Source organism: Podarcis raffonei, chromosome 17 (genome assembly GCF_027172205.1).
Source record: "Podarcis raffonei isolate rPodRaf1 chromosome 17, rPodRaf1.pri, whole genome shotgun sequence".
In the NCBI taxonomy this organism is placed as follows: Eukaryota; Metazoa; Chordata; class Lepidosauria; order Squamata; family Lacertidae; genus Podarcis; species Podarcis raffonei.
Genome location: NC_070618.1, coordinates 38,622,542 through 38,638,413, shown reverse-complemented (window position 1 = coordinate 38,638,413; position 15,872 = coordinate 38,622,542). Strand labels below are relative to the sequence as shown.

Sequence of the window (15,872 nt, the reverse complement as noted above, 5' to 3'; positions counted from 1 at the left end):
ATTTTTGCATGTGCATAAATCCGTGCATGCACTGCTCTAACAAAACTACAAGCCCCCCCCCCAAGTTCCTTAGGGAAATTCGTAACATTTAGGTTGGTATAGTACATGAAGTTTATATCACACACCTCAGTGAAGGGAGTGGCAGCTGCAGCCAGAGGATGCTTGTTTTACATTGGTCCATACCTACTCTTGGTTCAATTAAGCAGCCGATTCTAGATGGAACATTCCCTCCCTACCCTCCCACACATATTTATTTTCATTAGCTTTTGAATTTAGCAATCAAATGTTTAGGAAACCTTTAGTTACCCCCACTTCAAACAATATTTAACGTGAACTTGCATTGCATTCAACTAATTTTACATTTTGTATCATTGTAGCGGACTTCTACAATGGGCTTAGATTGCCTAGAGAGGACTCAAAAAACCCTCCTGAATTCTAACAAAGGCAAGACTCCCACTTCTTTTACCCTAGCTACGTCAAGACAAAGCAGCACTCAAAGTCAGTCCCCAAGTGCCTGGGAATGGACCAAGATATCGGATGGTTAACAGAGCAATGTTAACTCATCATGTCAAGCAGGTCAGAGATGCGGGCAGCCACCTGGAAAAAACTCAGGAAGGCAGGGAAGGCCAAGCTAGTCTCAAGATGATATAGCACAAGGAATATCATCCTTTGCTTGCTCAAGGAAATGGCAAATGGGGACCTCTCCATAACCAGCAAGATTCACTGCCTTTCTAGGATCACAGTAGGATATTCAAGAGAGATACTCCCTGCAGCCCCTTTGTGGCAAGCTTTCCCTTACTAATCCGGCATTAGCACAACTTTAGAGCAATGGTGTAATCCCAGCCGCACTGCACTGGCTCACACCAGGAGCCGCTGTCATTAGGCGGATAAGGAGCTGTGGTGCGAATATTGCTGCTTAACAGGATTAAGCCAAAGAAAAGGAGACCAAACCTCAGGGGTGGGGTGGCAGCTGCCATTGCAGCACATCCACACCACAGAGCCAGCCACTGCTTAGAAGACTGTGCTGCACAAATGGGTTCAGGTTCCGTCTAGGAGGTGGATTCATGAGAGGTGCTTGTTCCTTTAAGTATCCTGGCATCCTCAAAAGGCTACTTTTAGGAACAAGAAAAGGAGGGAAGAAGTCCAGAAGGAGCAAACATTTCCTGCCTGAATCCCACCTGGTTATCCTGAGCTGCACTACTGGTCCTTGCATTCTTCTCTCATCCCCCACTCCCTGCAAGAGCCCCAACAGCTGATTATTGGCAGGCCAGAGGGGGAGCTGCACTTCTGAAGTGTGATGCAGCTCTTGGTGGAGCCCAGTGTAAAGAAATCCTCACCCACCCCTGGAAAGGACAAGGGCAAACACACACACAGCAAGTTTGGCATGAAAGGTTTATTGAAACAGATTACGCTTGGATGTTGCTCTTGGCACTGAAAGCCATGTAATACACAAGGAGACCAATGAAAGCTGCCAGCACCTCAGTGGAGACCCACGGTCCGTTCCAGGCACCCTTATTGATTGGGGCAAAGGAGAGGAGGAGAAAAGAGAACAGAAAACATGTAAGTCACAGAGCTAGGCATACAGAGGGGCATCAGGAACGTTGTAGCTGAATCTTTTTGGTATCCCCGCTTTTGGCCTGCTGTGCACTTCCAGGGAAGATCACAGAACAGCAGCGCCAAGGATAAGGAGCCTTGAGAGACTTAAAAGATTACTGGCCATGAAGGCAGATGGCTTCTACAGAGGGCAGGGATTTGCATTCAAGGTTTAACCCTGGCTCAGGTGTAGAAATAATCTCAACAGTCAAGCAACAAATTGGGGATCAGGCCTCAAACTGAGGAGACATTTTCAGCCAGTGCCCGAAGTGCAAACCACAGCCACCCCAACCAAATTGAAAGGGACATAAAGAGCTTCATTCTGGACCATCCCTTTATGCCCAATATCTTGTTGCGGTTTTCCTCCACCAGCACTTGCTGACCTCTCCATCCAACCCAAAAATCAAAGTACAGAGAATACCCTCTGCCTTGTGGGCAGATGACCCATGCTCAACAGTCCCGTTTTGGTGGGGCCAAGGTATCTGCTTCTGCCTTGTGGCAAGGGGCCCAAATTTGGACTCTCGGGAAATGTTCCATGGTGCCCATCACAGAATAGACCCACAAACTACCAGTCCTCATTACAGCACTGAAAGATCTAGCATGGCTGTAAAAGATGTTCCACCTTGTCTTGGGCACTGGCCACCCTTGGAAGCAACCCCTTTCCCCAGAGAGGAGCAGGCTGCCCAACTCCTCCTCCTTTACTCACTCGATGATCCACATTGACCGAAAAGAGGGGTTTGATCTCAGAGACATCCTCGTTGTTGCGCTGAGCCTGGGGGGGGGGGGGGAGATAGAATTGGGATATCTGAGTTTTCATACAGTTAAACAGGGCTCCTTGTGGGATAAATGTTCTCTCCACAGATCTGGTATCACTGCCACTCTCCTAGAAGGAGTAGCTCTACAGGGAAATGTCCAGTGGAGACCATAAAGAGGAGCAACCAGGATGACGAATATGTTAAGATTTGAAATACTTTCTTTTCTTTTTTAAGTACTGGGGCTCAGGTTGCCATGGGATCCTTGCCATCCACCATTAAAGGAAGGCTCACTCTTTCGAGTTCCAAGTGTGCGCAGACAGGCTTCAGTTGCTCAGTGGTAAGTGAGACACTGTGTACTTCTCAAAATGGGTAAAAATGGGAGGTAGAGTGAGGACAACAAATGTTAGAAGACATGGAGTAAGAGCTGTGCGACTAAGGCCAAGAGTACCAGCAAGAGCTTTCTTTCCTTATGCTACTAGCGAGGTCATGTCACCTACAGCCCATGTAATTAGCTAAGCCATCCCCTTCCCCCATCAGGGGCAACCTCACCTTGCGCAAGATGCTATAGGACTCCTCATCAAAGAACTTCACCTCGTAGGTGCCAGAGCGAGCCAGCTTATGCTCCATGCTCCAAGAGACCTGCCAAAGAAAGGGATGGGCAATCAGTGCTGAGCGAGGATGGACTCCCCCCCCCCCCCGATCAGAGAGGAACATAGATGGGCATGCACACAAAAGATGCTTGTGCACATGTACCACCCGCTTCAGTAGCCAGGGCTACTACAAGCCAGACTGGCCAATGGTTCGGAGTAGCAGCTTGCTTTAGCATGGAGTACACTATGGAGGGATCTATGGAACCAGACCCGCCATAAATCCAGAGCCATGCATTTGTGCAGGAGGACTGCAATTTCCTAACTTGAATTTATACAGTATAAAGACTGCCAACTTGTTCAGCAATGCCAATGTCAAACATGAAGCCCAAAAACCATAAGGTAGTTATAGCCTACTTTCTTTAGTTGTAGGCAAACTGCACAACTTTCCCATCACCATCACAGACAAACTATATTGAGTAGAAAAGGGTGTATTCTACAATATTCTTGCTCTGGTTACCATTATTCTTATGTGTGGAACATGCCCTGAATGTTATACAAGTCTGATGAATCTGGTTTATTTTTACTTGATTCACTGTTTTTGTCTACATTTTCAAGTAACGAAAATGAACATTAAAAAGTGCTTAAACAAGCTGGGAGAAAAATCCAGGATTCTGGATTTTAACAAAGCATCACACGTTGCAGAGAAGCCTGAAGGGAGCACATTCTCTACACGCGATGTATTAAAAATGCCCATTCTCAAAATATTCCCAGGAGTTAATGTCAATTAAGCTGGCCCCACCCAGAAGATATGTGACTGAGCTAGAATTTAAACTCAAATCTGACACTGTTCTGCCCAGAGTGTTACTAGCATTTTGCTGTCTCTACCAGAAATCACTGCTTGTTCTTACCTGATAGCGGCCAACATCCTGACCCCGAGTAACAGGAAACTGCTTGCCATTGACATCTGCATAGAGAGCAACATTCTACAGAAAGAGAGTAGGATGAATATCAAATCAAAGGGAATCACAGCACGCCCTATTGAAAGCTCAGGGACAATGGGAAAGGCAAATCTTTCTAGGTCAAATGCCAACATCCCCTCCAAGTTATAGGGGTTGTAGAGTCTTTGGTAAAGATAACAGAAAGCCCCTGGATGCACCCTTTTTGTCCCTTTCCCAAAATGTACATGTGCCACCCACATCAGTGGCTGGCACTACAGCAAGCCAGGCCAGCCAATGGTTCGGGGAGGCAAGTTAATGTAGCATGGGGTACACTATGGAAAGCCCATGGATTGGGACCCACCATAAATCCAAATCCATGCACATACTTGGATGCAACTGTTGCAAAACGGGAAACCCTAGCCCCTAGATTTAAGGCCCATTATCAAATCTACAAGGTGGCACTTTATTTTTAGAAATGAAATAAGCCACGTATTCCAGCACTCACTTGTGCTCCATTCTTACAGGTGAGGGAGATCTCAACAACAAAGACAGTCTCTGAAGAGATTACAGCATCTGAGGTAGTGTAGTAGGATGGAGAGATGACTGGGTCTGTACAGGTTTCAGCTGATAGGAAAGAGAAAATGGCTTATGAATCAACACATTATGAACCTGAAAAGGGATAAGCAAGCATCTGAGACCATTCATAGAGGATGGTCTACTTGCAATGTTTCTACGGAGCTCAACATGTCAGAATGCACCTTAAGGAATTGCTGAAACCACTTACTGCTACCAACTGATTAATGAAAGGATAAGGATCCTGTTGAGAGAACTGGATCTAAGGCTCAAGTAGTAAAGAAAACACACATCCTACTAGTTAAAAAAACAACAACATCCAGAAGTTAGTAATAATCACAAGCTACTCACATTTGTGACAAGATAGGCATGTGTGTGCATGCACATACACATAAATCTATTAAATATTTATAAAACTGTGTCCTTTGTGAATTGCTACATCTCAATGTGGTGGCACCCCAACTGTGGAACTCCCATCTTAGGGAGACTCAACTTATCAGCTTCCTCAGAATTGCTAGACAGCTGGTCTTTTCAGAGGGTGTTTGTAATGTTGGCTCACAATCTGAGCTAGATTTAACTACAGAACATTGATCTTATTATGCGTTGGTTGATTATGATTCATATTTTTGTTTTATCATTTTCTACAAATTGCATTGCCAACTGCTTCAACAGCATTGGCTAGAAATTGGTCAAAACATTAAGAAAGGTCAGATAAAATAAAGTTTCTAGATGTGTCAAATATTAATCCAAACCCCATCAATAAAAGCTAGTAAGTTTTAACTTGGCTGTTACCAGTTTATGTACAGTTTATATACTTGGCCTTTACCAGTTCATGTACTGCCTCATTATACACATGCACAATGGTAAAATTGCACATTATAAAGGTACAAGTAGGAGCTGCAATGAAGTGAATTGTTCAAGATGCATACATTATGTTCCCCTGAAGCACCATTTTAAGAAAGTCATTAAGTATCCCTATATATTTTCTCTTCTCCTTTATGTTCTGTGCAAGATCTAGCCCCAAGAAAGAGCTCAGTGAAAACACAAATGGTTGCTTGCTGCTTTCTAACTTGACATTAAGCTCCTGCTGTTGTTTGGATGAACTGCTCCAGGAATACTTCATTAACATCTTCCAGGATGACGGAAAAGTTAACACAATATATTTTACTGAAACAAATGGGGAAGGCTGTAAAGAAGTGAGCAAGCTTTAGTGTTTGTCAACACTTTTCATCAGGCTAGAGCTTAAGAAGTTAGAACAAAGGAGTGAAGCGGATGGGAAATGTCGCTGGGCATATGGTAAAAAAGCCACTATGAAACAGAGGCACTACAGGCAGAGTTTGGCCCAATTGAATACTTCCAAAGACCCACTGAATTAGACTTAACTTCCAAATAAGACCAATAACGAGTCAACTACACTTTGTGAAAAACGACAACCCCCAACCCTATCAGGCTGAGCCTTGGCATGTGACTGTGAGGCGTTTCTAGTCATAGAATCCTAGAAATGTAGAGTTGGAAGGGGGACCTGAGGGTCATCTAGTCCAACCCTCTGCAATGCAGCAATCTCCACTAAATGACCATCCAACCTCTGCTTAACAACTTCCAAGGAAGGAGAGTCCACCGCCTTCAGACCCTTCTCTGCCCGAGACCCTGGTGTGCAGCTGCCAGTCAACACGGGGCTAGGTGGGGAAATCCTTTGACTACCTTCCTATGCTCCCAAGAAAACCCCTGGAATGGGTCAGCTCACAAAGTCTGTCCAGGGCGGCCATGCCTGGCGCGCAGGTGGTGCCACGTGGGGAGCCTTGAGAGACCGAGGGGGAAGCGGGGACTTTACGCCAGGCTTCCTCACCATCGGCCCTCCAGATGTTTCTGGCCTACAACTCCCATGATCCCTACCTAGCAGGCCCAGTGGTCAGGGATGATGGGAATTGTAGTCTCAAAAAACGTCCGGAGGCCCGAGGTGGCGGAAGCCTGGTTTACAGACGGTGCGCTAGACGAGTCAAACCGAGCTGTAAGGAAAGGCCTGAGGGCAGCACGAACGGCTCGGCCACCCGCCTTTTGGGCCCCCACAGCAAAACCGCGAGGCGGGCGAGCTTCCCGGGGCCAAGACACGTGTCCCCAACATTTCGCACACGCGTTTCTTCCCCCTACCCGACGACGCCCACAGAACCCGAGAACTGCGGGGCTGGAAGGGTCCCCGGGGTCATCTAGCCCACCCCCGCGAGGCAGGAATCTACCAGCCGAGCCATCCCAGGCCCCGGGAAGCCGGAGGAAGGGCCGGCCCGCCCTCGCAGCCGCGGGAGGTGACCGTACCTCGCGCCCCGCTCAGCACCAGCAGCGCCGCCGCCGCCAGACGAAGCAGCCTCAGCCCGGCGCCCGCCATCGCCGACCAGCGAGACGCGACGAGAAAAGGAGCGGCCCGCCTCCCGCGCGGGGGATGCTGGGGCCGAGGGCCCCCCACAGCCAATCCGCTGCTCCGTCGCCGAGTGACGCAAGTCGGCCGAAGGGAAAGAGACGTGGCCTTTCCTTGGAAAGTTCCTTAAAATGGCCGCCCGCGACTTTTGTCGCGCCGGAAACCGAGAGGCGGCCTCCAACTGCGCATGCGTGGGTGAGAACACATCTCTCCTACAGCCTCTCTTGCCCAGGCTATTCCCTCCTTCGCGCCGAACTTCCTTCGGCCAATAACTCAGGCGGAAGCATCTGATTGGACGTCGCTTCTGCGGTCAGACGTTTTCTGTCATTGGTCATCCTTGGCTGCCTGGCCCTGCCCATTGGACAAAGGAGACGAATGGGCGGGATGTATATGTATGAGGGCAAGCCAATGAGATCCACTTTATGATAAGCAGTGGGATGAAAGTTGTGTAACTGTGCCTAATTGGTCAAGGAGAGCTGCAGCCTCTCCCTCTCTCTCTCTCTCTCTCATTGGTGCAGCACAGGAGGGCGGATTTGGCCCTGTGGTTCCCAGTTGCTGATCCCAAGGTTCTTGGGTTCAGACTTCCATCGGCCCCAACAGTTTGGCCCATAGTCAGGAACAATGGGTGTTCTATTTATTCCAACAGCATCTGTGCCCAAGGCCTGATTCTCACTGGAGTGGCAAATCTGTGGCGGAGCTGAAATGCTCTCCTCGTTCCTGGCCTTTGCCCATTCTTGTCGGGGCTGATGGGAGCTGGAGTTGTTTTCTGCAAAGAGATGCACTCCTAAGTTAAAAGTGTGTGTTTCTACAGGAATATTTGCACTTCATATACACAGTTTCTCATGCAGGAAGTGTGCGGTCTATATGAAGTAAAAGATGGAGCCTAATCGTAACAGTAAAGCGCCTAAAAGAGACACATTGAAACTGCAGACGGGGTTTTGATTGAGTCAGTGACCACAAATCACATGTGGAAATCAGGAGGCACATACATATTATATCTGGTGGAGTGAAATAATTTGTAACCAGCTAGGAAGGTAAGTCTGAAACAAAAACCATATTTTCTCCATCTCCCCAATTTGATGAGAGGCCTCCAGCAATTTGAGAAGCATAAGTGCCACAGGAGTTTAAATTTCCATTCTCCCAGGAGCAAAGACAGTAGCAGGGAAGATACAGCAGGGCACTGAACTAAATGCTAATTAGCATACCCTCCAACATTTATCCAATGAAAATAGGGATGTTCCATTCCGTAATGATAATTTCACTATTTATACCCCACACATCTGATTGGGTTGCCCCAGCACTCTTGGGCAGCTTCCAACATATATAAAAACATAATAAAACATTAAACATTTAAAGCACTTCCTTATACAGGATTGCCTTCAGACGGCTCGGGGATAACTCCATACTCTCCAATGAAAATAGGGACATCCTAAGCAAAAGTGGGACATTCTGGGATCAAATCATAAACCGGGTGCGGCTTCTCTAAATCATGGACATCCCTGGAGAATAGGGACACTTGGAGGGTCTGAATTAGTGAATGCTATCATAGAAACATCATCCAGTTATTTGGGAGTGAACTTATATAGACAAACCTTATTAATGCTGAGGTACATACCAACCAACAATCCATTTCTGGCTTTACTTTACGAAGCCATCTAATTTTACCCACAAGGAGTGTTGCAGGGCAGGTGCCAGTAATGGGAGCCCTGACATCTTTTTTTCTGGTGGAGTTTCTCTCTCTCAACAGCTGCCAGAAAAACAGAAGTTCCACAGGTGGAGCTTTCAGCAGCATTGAGAGGCAATGAGGAGAAAATATTGTGGTGCGACCACAAGCGCCCCAAGTCTCCCAACTTCTTGTTTCGTGTTAAGAAGGAACCTGGATCTAGAAGAATGGGATATGTACCTACTTGCATTGGAGAGAATTGGGCTATCATCCCTGCCCCACCTGTTCTGCCTTTATTCCTGAAATAAGAATATTGAGGGGTCCCTTCAAAGGGTTCAGTTTCTTAAGGAAGACTGGACCTTTGGAGAGAGCATACTCTTAAGGCTCAAACCGGTCAGGAAGTGAACAGCGACCAGACCAGGATATTGCTGTAATCTGATCCATGCCATCTCCTGCCCTACGGAGGGTTATGGAGTCAATTGCCTTTCCACCCCACTTCAGAATGGGATCTGACCCCAAGGGTTCAAACCAGGGTGTCTGGTGCTCTACCATCACCAATGCCTAAGGATAAAGTTCCTTCAGCCCTCCAACCCAATGTTCTGTGCACACCTACATGCCAGACTTTGTGCAGCTGATACTTTCCTGATCAATGTTTCTTCTCATAACCACAATCCAAAGATCCCCCAATCAGGGATAGCCAATGTGGTGCTCTCCAAGTGTTGCGTCCACCATCCTTAGCATGGCTTGTGGTCAGGGATGATGGGAGTTGTAGTCCTGCAACATCCAGTGGGGATCACGTTGGCTACTCCTGATACAGATGCAAACATTTGCTTCAACTTGAAGAAAGTGATATATGCAGTTCCTTGCTATTGCCACCAGATGTCTCTCAGAAACTGAATAAAGTGGATAGGATGGGTCTGGAAATGGGCTGGTCCAGATGTATTGGGACCCAAGATAAAACATCCACTACAATGAAGGAGCAGGCATTGTTCTTGCACAACTCCTGTTCATCTCTGTGGGGATTCAGCTATGGATTTGTGCTCCATGGGTCAGATGGGTCTGTCCATCGTGTTAGTGGCACCCAAACTCTAATGCCTGAGGCCCCAGCTGCACCCCTTAGTCCGGCTGCTAAAATAGTGAGGAACTGGGCTGCTAGTTAGAACTGAGGACCTGCTATGGCTGACTGCTGTCCATTGGGACTGGTAGGGTGGGAGGCAGGGAGCCCAACAGTAGGTGGTGCCAGAGAACCCACAACTGGCAGAGACAACTCCTTCTAGTTTCCCCGCCCCCCATCCTTCATCCTGCGGAGAGCAAGGAGCAATCCTGGGACTAAGGAGGGGAAACCTGGCAGGCAGTGCCACCCCCTGGAGAGGCTGGGAGTGGGAAGGGAGGGCAGGTGGGGGTTGATTGAGGTTGTTGGGGCAGTGCCTCATTCCCCTAACAGATCAGCCTCTGCTAGGGCCTGTGTTTACAGAATTACTGGGAGTGGGAAATAATGGTGGGGGTAGGGCATTAACGCAGGTGGCGCTGTGGGTTAAACCACAGAGCCTAGGACTTGCCGATCAGAAGGTTGGCAGTTCGAATCCCCGCAGTGGGGTGAGCTCCCGTTGCTCGTTCCCTGCTCCTGCCAACCTAGCAGTTTGAAAGCATGTCAAAGTGCAAGTAGATAAATAGGTACCGCTCCGGCGGGAAGGTAAACGGCGTTTCTGTGCGCTGCTCTGGTTCGCCAGAAGCGGCTTAGTCATGCTGGCCACATGACCCGGAAGCTGTACGTCGGCTCCCACAGCCAGTAAAGCGAGATGAGTGCCGCAACCCCAGAGTTGGCCACGACTGGACCTAATGGTCAGGGGTCCCTTTACCTTTACCTAGGGTAGGCAAGCCAGTTGCTGGGTCTCATGCTGCATAAGCACCAAACATTTAAAGCACATCTCCTTACTAAAAAGAATCCCAGGACTCTGTGAAGGATGCATAATGGTGGCATGGCAGCTAGTAATGAGGCATCTGATCATAGCCTGCATTTTTAATCAAGGCTTATATTTTGATCAGATTCCTGTATTCTAAAAATGACCTTAAAGAAATATATATTTGTAAATGTTTGTATCTCTCATGCCAGGCAGAAACCATACTCTGGCAGCTGTTTATCTTCTTGATCAAGGGCCCCCCTGATCTATAGCAGTGTCTCAGGGTTGTAAAAGAAAATTACAGGCTAGGAGCAAAAGGTCACACTGACCATACAAATTATAGAATACAATCAAGGTTGCAAAAATAGTAATAATTATTGTGCCTCCCATTAAACTTGAGCCACATCTTCCTAAGGTTAAAAGGGCAAGAGCTAATACAAACAGCAACTGCACTAGGCGAAACTGCTTTGAATCTTTAGAATTTAGAATTTAGCTTAGCTTTTACTAAGTTCCCTTTCTTCTAAAAAAACTATATATGTTATGAAATATATTGGCTTAAATGTAATTATGCAAAGGATTTAGAAAGTAAGAAATTATAGAATCATAGAAGAGTTGGAATAGACCACGAGGGCCATTGGGTCCGGACCCCTGCCAGACAGAGAGACGCCATCGGAGCACTCCTGACATATGGTTGTCGGGCCTCTGCTTAATGACCTCCAAAGAAGGAGATCTTTCATTGATAATGTGTGGGAAGATGAACAAAAGATCTGTTCAGATAAAATTAGCCATCATCTGTTTTGGAGTGAATAGGGCAATAGGGCAAAAGATGAAATGTTAGTTAAGGCGCCTAGTCTAGGGCAAAAGATGAAATGTTAGTTAAGGCGCCTAGTCTAGGGCAAAAGGTTATCTGGTAATTAAGGTGCCTGGTCGAGGTAAATGTAAGATATATGACTACTTATTTGCCAATTATAAATAGAAGGAAATATAGCTCTTTGTCTCCCATAAAAGGTAATAGGAAATGGGTGTATCTTTTATGATTGGTTCTAGCAAACAGCCAATAGGAATTTTAACCAGGCTGATTGGACAGAGGCAGCCAAAGGAGGAGCAAGGGGGCTGAGCTGAGGGAATATAAGTGCTGGCCATAATGGCAGGAGGCCAGGCCAGAGCTTGGTAACCATATACCACTGTGCCTCTTATTTATTTGTCTGACAAATAAATTATTATTTTAATTTCTCTATTGCTGCGTTGAATATTTCATTCCAGCTAAGCGTTAACCACAAGCAGGGTGCTACAGTAAAAGTGCTGTTATTGTCACCAGAGCCACGGAGGGGCTAACCAAGTTAGTTGCTCCGGGTGAAGCCCCCAGAGGGTGCCACTGAGGCTCTCAGCTTACGTGTGAACGCAAATGCACATGGGAGGGTGCCAAACTGGGTCGTTGACCCGGGTGGAATGAAGCCTTGTTTTGCCCCTGTCACAACAACAACAACACCCCTTAAGAAAAAAGAGAGAGGAACAGTGGTGCATTAGCACCACGGCCACTGCTAATGACAAGGCCTACACCTGAGAAAATGTGGAAGGATTTCTCTGTCTCCTGGAGAATTAAGTGAAATCTACCCCACCCCACCCCCAAAAAAGTTCTCTGCCCACAACTGGGATTGAGAAATTTGAGAGACCCTTGGCCACAGCTCCATTTAGAAGTCTTCCTGTTAACGGGAAAATCCGAGGGCTCCCTTGGACAAAAACAAAGACACCAACCAGGATAACTTGGAGCAAAACAGCAGCCTGTAGGCTTGGCCTTTATTGATCTGTTGCAACAGGGTGCTCCCCTCACTCGCAGGAGAGAGGAAGGACCCAGAAACATGGTGTGCAAGGTCTTATAAAGACTTTTGAAATTGCCACCCTGTAGATCAAGACCACCCCCAGAAACATCACACATACATCACAGAAATGAGGGGTTGAGGGAGGGGTTGTGGTGGTAACCTGAGTGTCCTGTCACCTGGCTGGTTCCCCCTTTTCCTCTCCCCATGAGTACTTTCCAGGTGACAGAGGGGAGTTTGCAGTTTCCTGCCCCCAGAGGGAAGAGCTGGTTATTGTCCATTGTTCCAGTCTGCGCTGAATCCACTCCCATATGCAAGTTCTTTGTGACCTTGATGGTCTTCTGTCTAGGACCATCAGGGTTGGCATAGCAACTGGGCAGGGCTCCTGTGAATGTGCTGGTATGCTCAAGGATTATGGCTGCCCTGTATCAAACCTTCCCCATTTTGTAGTCCTTCCTTCATGGAGTAAAATAAAAGTGGAACAGTGCAAATCCGATGTATGGTTGATTTTCTATGAATTTATAACAGAAGTGCAGCGTATGTAGTGTGTAAGTGTGAGTGTGTCTGAAGTTTGTACAAACTAAATGATTGGGGGGGGGTGTTTCCTGCTACATTCCCAACCTTACAATCAAAAACCAGAAGATGCAAGGAAAAGTACCCTTTTATTACTTAAAAAGAAAAAACCCCATACAGCAGACTGGCACAGGACATGTTGTTAGGTGCCAACTAATCTCTGTGTTAATTATTCTTGACTAGGCGTCCTGAATCCTGTTTTGGCGCCCAGTTCTTTGTTCAGAGTCCCATCTTCCCAGAATAGGTCTCCTTTTCCTTAATCCTTTAATTCAACACTGTTATTTATGAGAAGGGGAATAAATCACAGCCTTCTTTTCGCTCCTGAAAATGGACTTTTATGGCTTTTGACGGGGTTGGGTTTCTGCTGCCCTTAGATGGCGAGGAGTGATTGCCATTAACCCTTGCCTTGCAGGGGTGAGAGAGGTTGTGGCGGGTGGGGAGGATCCTTTGTGACTGGGCGGAAACTCCCCAAAGCCCAGCAGCTCAGGCTAAGGGCATCTGAAGGAATGTGGCTTCTCAGGGTTTCTCAGGAGGAGACTGAAGGATGTTTTCTTTTCTGCACATTTCGAAGCACAAACTGGTTGTGGTTTGCTTTGGTTTCTATATATATATTTAAATGCTTTTAGAACCCCATCTGCATTTCTGTTTTATCTTAAAAGTCTTCTGGTGTGGTGGAGGAGAATGGATACTACGAGTCAGGGTTTTAGGAATTTTTGAAAACCGAGAGCTTTGTAACTTGCATGCAAGTTTTGCCTTTCCTTGTTCAGATCCTTTTTAAGAAAAAATATTTTGTAGGCTTTTGAAGCTTAGACACCAGAGTTTTGGTTTTAGGAATTAAACAACAATAACTACGTAACTTTCATGCAGTTTTGTCTTTCCTTCCTCAGATTCTTTAAGAAAAATGCTCTTTAGCCTATAATGGTTTAGAGCCCACTGATAATGTCTTGCAGCACAAACCCACCTGTGTCTACCGAGAAGTAAGTCCTATTGAATTCAGTGGGCTTACTCCCAGGCAAGTAGGGTTATGATTGCCGTTGTCCCATGGCTCCTTGTAACTTGTGGTACAACAGTCTACATGTCTGTCAGTCTGGAGAAGGAAGAATGTGGCTCTGACCTGCTTTCCAAGGAATTGGCTTCTTTAAATAGAGCATTGTTCTTCTGCAGGGGACATTGCCTCTTTTGCTGGGAATGAACTGCAAGCATTTCATCATGACATCACAGGGGAAGAGGAGCAGAGTGTTGCTTGATCCAGAGCCAGGAGATCATGCTTTTGACTCAGATCTCTCAGGTCTGAGCTCAGCTTCTAGTTTAGCCATGGACTCACTGGGTGTGCTCAAGTATTTAAGTCTCTGTTATCCATCTGTAAAATGGGCATTGCCTGTGGATGTTGGGCACAATGAGATCACCTACATAAATGTGCTCGCTCCTCTATCAGCATGTGCAGACCATCTTTTGAACCTAACCTTTAACCTTTTGCTCTCCGCTAAACCTGGAGAGCTTATATACCAACACTGAACTCTGAACCAACCCTGAATTTGCTGACTGTGGATCCTAACGTAACCAGAACAGCACCCTTTGCACAGAGGGAGGTGTCAGTGGGTTTGGGGGAACCCCAAAGGTTTGTGGAAGTGCAAACAATTATTTTGTTAGAAATCTCTAAGGGGTGGTGAAGCCAATCCAGCGCTCGTGCTACGGCACCCCTCCTGCGCTGCCCTCCCTGCTGCCTTACCCTTCTCCCTCCAGTAAGCTCAGGGAGGTGGCTGATGAGAGACCAGGGGCCACTGTACCCCTTTCTGCCAGCCACCCTTGCCCCCAAACAGCCCAAGCTCCACTGAGCATGCTCAGTGAGCATAGAATGCCAGCAGACTTCTGGCAAAAATGGAAAGCTCAGGAGGGGAGAAACTCTGAACAGCAGTATTCCATGCTGCAAAACTTTGTTGCAGGTTCCACTTTTTAAAAACTAATGTTGGCCCACCATTTTGGCATGCATGCCTTAGAGAAGGTCTGAAGTGGGGGCAGGGCTATGGCTCAGAGACCGAGAACATGTGTTGCATGCGGAAGGCTCTAGATGCAGACAACCAAGTAGCTGGTGGTAGAGGATCAGGCCCCTCGCTGCCAAAGTACTGGATAGCTGCTGGTGCCAGTCAGAGCAGGTAATGCTGGGCTCAATGGACTATGGTTGCTTCTACACTTTACCTTTAGAGCACACTATTTCCCTCAAAGAATATTGGAATTGTTTCTTGGAATTGTAACTGACGGATAAACCACAGTGGCCAAATCCCTTCTGGGGAACAGAGTGGGTTTTAAAGGTCAGTGTGCGCACAGCCAAATAGTCTGGCCTGGTATCTAAGGAGGGTATAAAGCACAAACCAAGTCCTGTGAGGGACCTGGCCCCTGTTCCTTGGGGTGCTTTGCCTCTCTAGTCATGGCCGGCCCACCCATGAGGCCGACTGCAGAGGTTGCCTCGGGAGGCAGAATCCCAGTGGGGTGGGGCCCCACTGGAGAAGCGGGGAGAAATGGCTGCAGCATTGGCTTCTGGTGAGATTTGGGCAGAACCCGCAAGCTGCCGTCACACCACCTCAGTAAGCGAGGCTTTGGCGGTGGAGGCCGGCCCCTTCTGCTTCGCCTCAGGCAGCGAAATGGGACGGGTCAGTCTGGCCTCCCGTGCACTGAGCCGAGTCAAGAGGGCCAGGCCAGAGTGCAAGCCTGGCCTCATGCTGGGACCAGGCCTACACCTCCACCGTCTCCCATGTCCCGGGGTGCCACACTGCATATAAAATGGCACGCTCAACTGTCCCCTTGGAGGAAGAACTTCAGCAGTTGCCACTTGTCCTCCACTGCGGAGAACCAGGTGGCCATGCATGCTGCTCTTAAAGGCCGAAGCGAAAGCCCATCTGGGATCTCTGGGGCAGCAGTGGCAAGAAATTGGTTTGTGAAGGGGGTGGGGGTGCTGCGGTTTGCTTACAGCTGTCCAGAGGAAGTATCTTGTTCCTCCATTTCCACAAGACTGGCTGAAATTGTCCAGCTGTTTGAAAAAATCTAGGCAGCAGGTCCGGGGA

General features: G+C 47.5%; 1 protein-coding gene, 1 long non-coding RNA gene and 2 other non-coding genes across 4 annotated transcripts; 1 reads left to right on the top strand and 3 right to left on the bottom strand.

The window, feature by feature from the left end:
• Window positions 1-1,380: 1,380 nt before the first annotated feature.
• Window positions 1,381-6,869, bottom strand: SSR4 (signal sequence receptor subunit 4). The gene is made up of 6 exons (XM_053371520.1): window positions 6,760-6,869; window positions 4,382-4,500; window positions 3,847-3,921; window positions 2,898-2,987; window positions 2,300-2,365; window positions 1,381-1,511 (listed from the first exon to the last, which is right to left on the bottom strand). The coding sequence occupies exons 1-6, from the start codon at window positions 6,827-6,829 to the stop codon at window positions 1,407-1,409; spliced, it is 525 nt and encodes a 174-aa protein (XP_053227495.1). The 5' UTR covers window positions 6,830-6,869; the 3' UTR covers window positions 1,381-1,406.
• Window positions 3,094-3,231, bottom strand: LOC128405485 (small nucleolar RNA SNORA42/SNORA80 family). Its single transcript, XR_008328316.1, has one exon. It is a non-coding gene; the product is annotated as a small nucleolar RNA SNORA42/SNORA80 family (small nucleolar RNA).
• Window positions 4,120-4,256, bottom strand: LOC128405483 (small nucleolar RNA SNORA42/SNORA80 family). The gene has a single exon (XR_008328315.1). It is a non-coding gene; the product is annotated as a small nucleolar RNA SNORA42/SNORA80 family (small nucleolar RNA).
• Window positions 6,870-6,989: 120 nt separating the features above from the next.
• Window positions 6,990-14,242, top strand: LOC128405184 (uncharacterized). Its single transcript, XR_008328242.1, has 2 exons — window positions 6,990-7,251; window positions 13,701-14,242. It is a non-coding gene; the product is annotated as an uncharacterized LOC128405184 (long non-coding RNA).
• The last annotated feature ends 1,630 nt before the right edge of the window (window positions 14,243-15,872 follow it).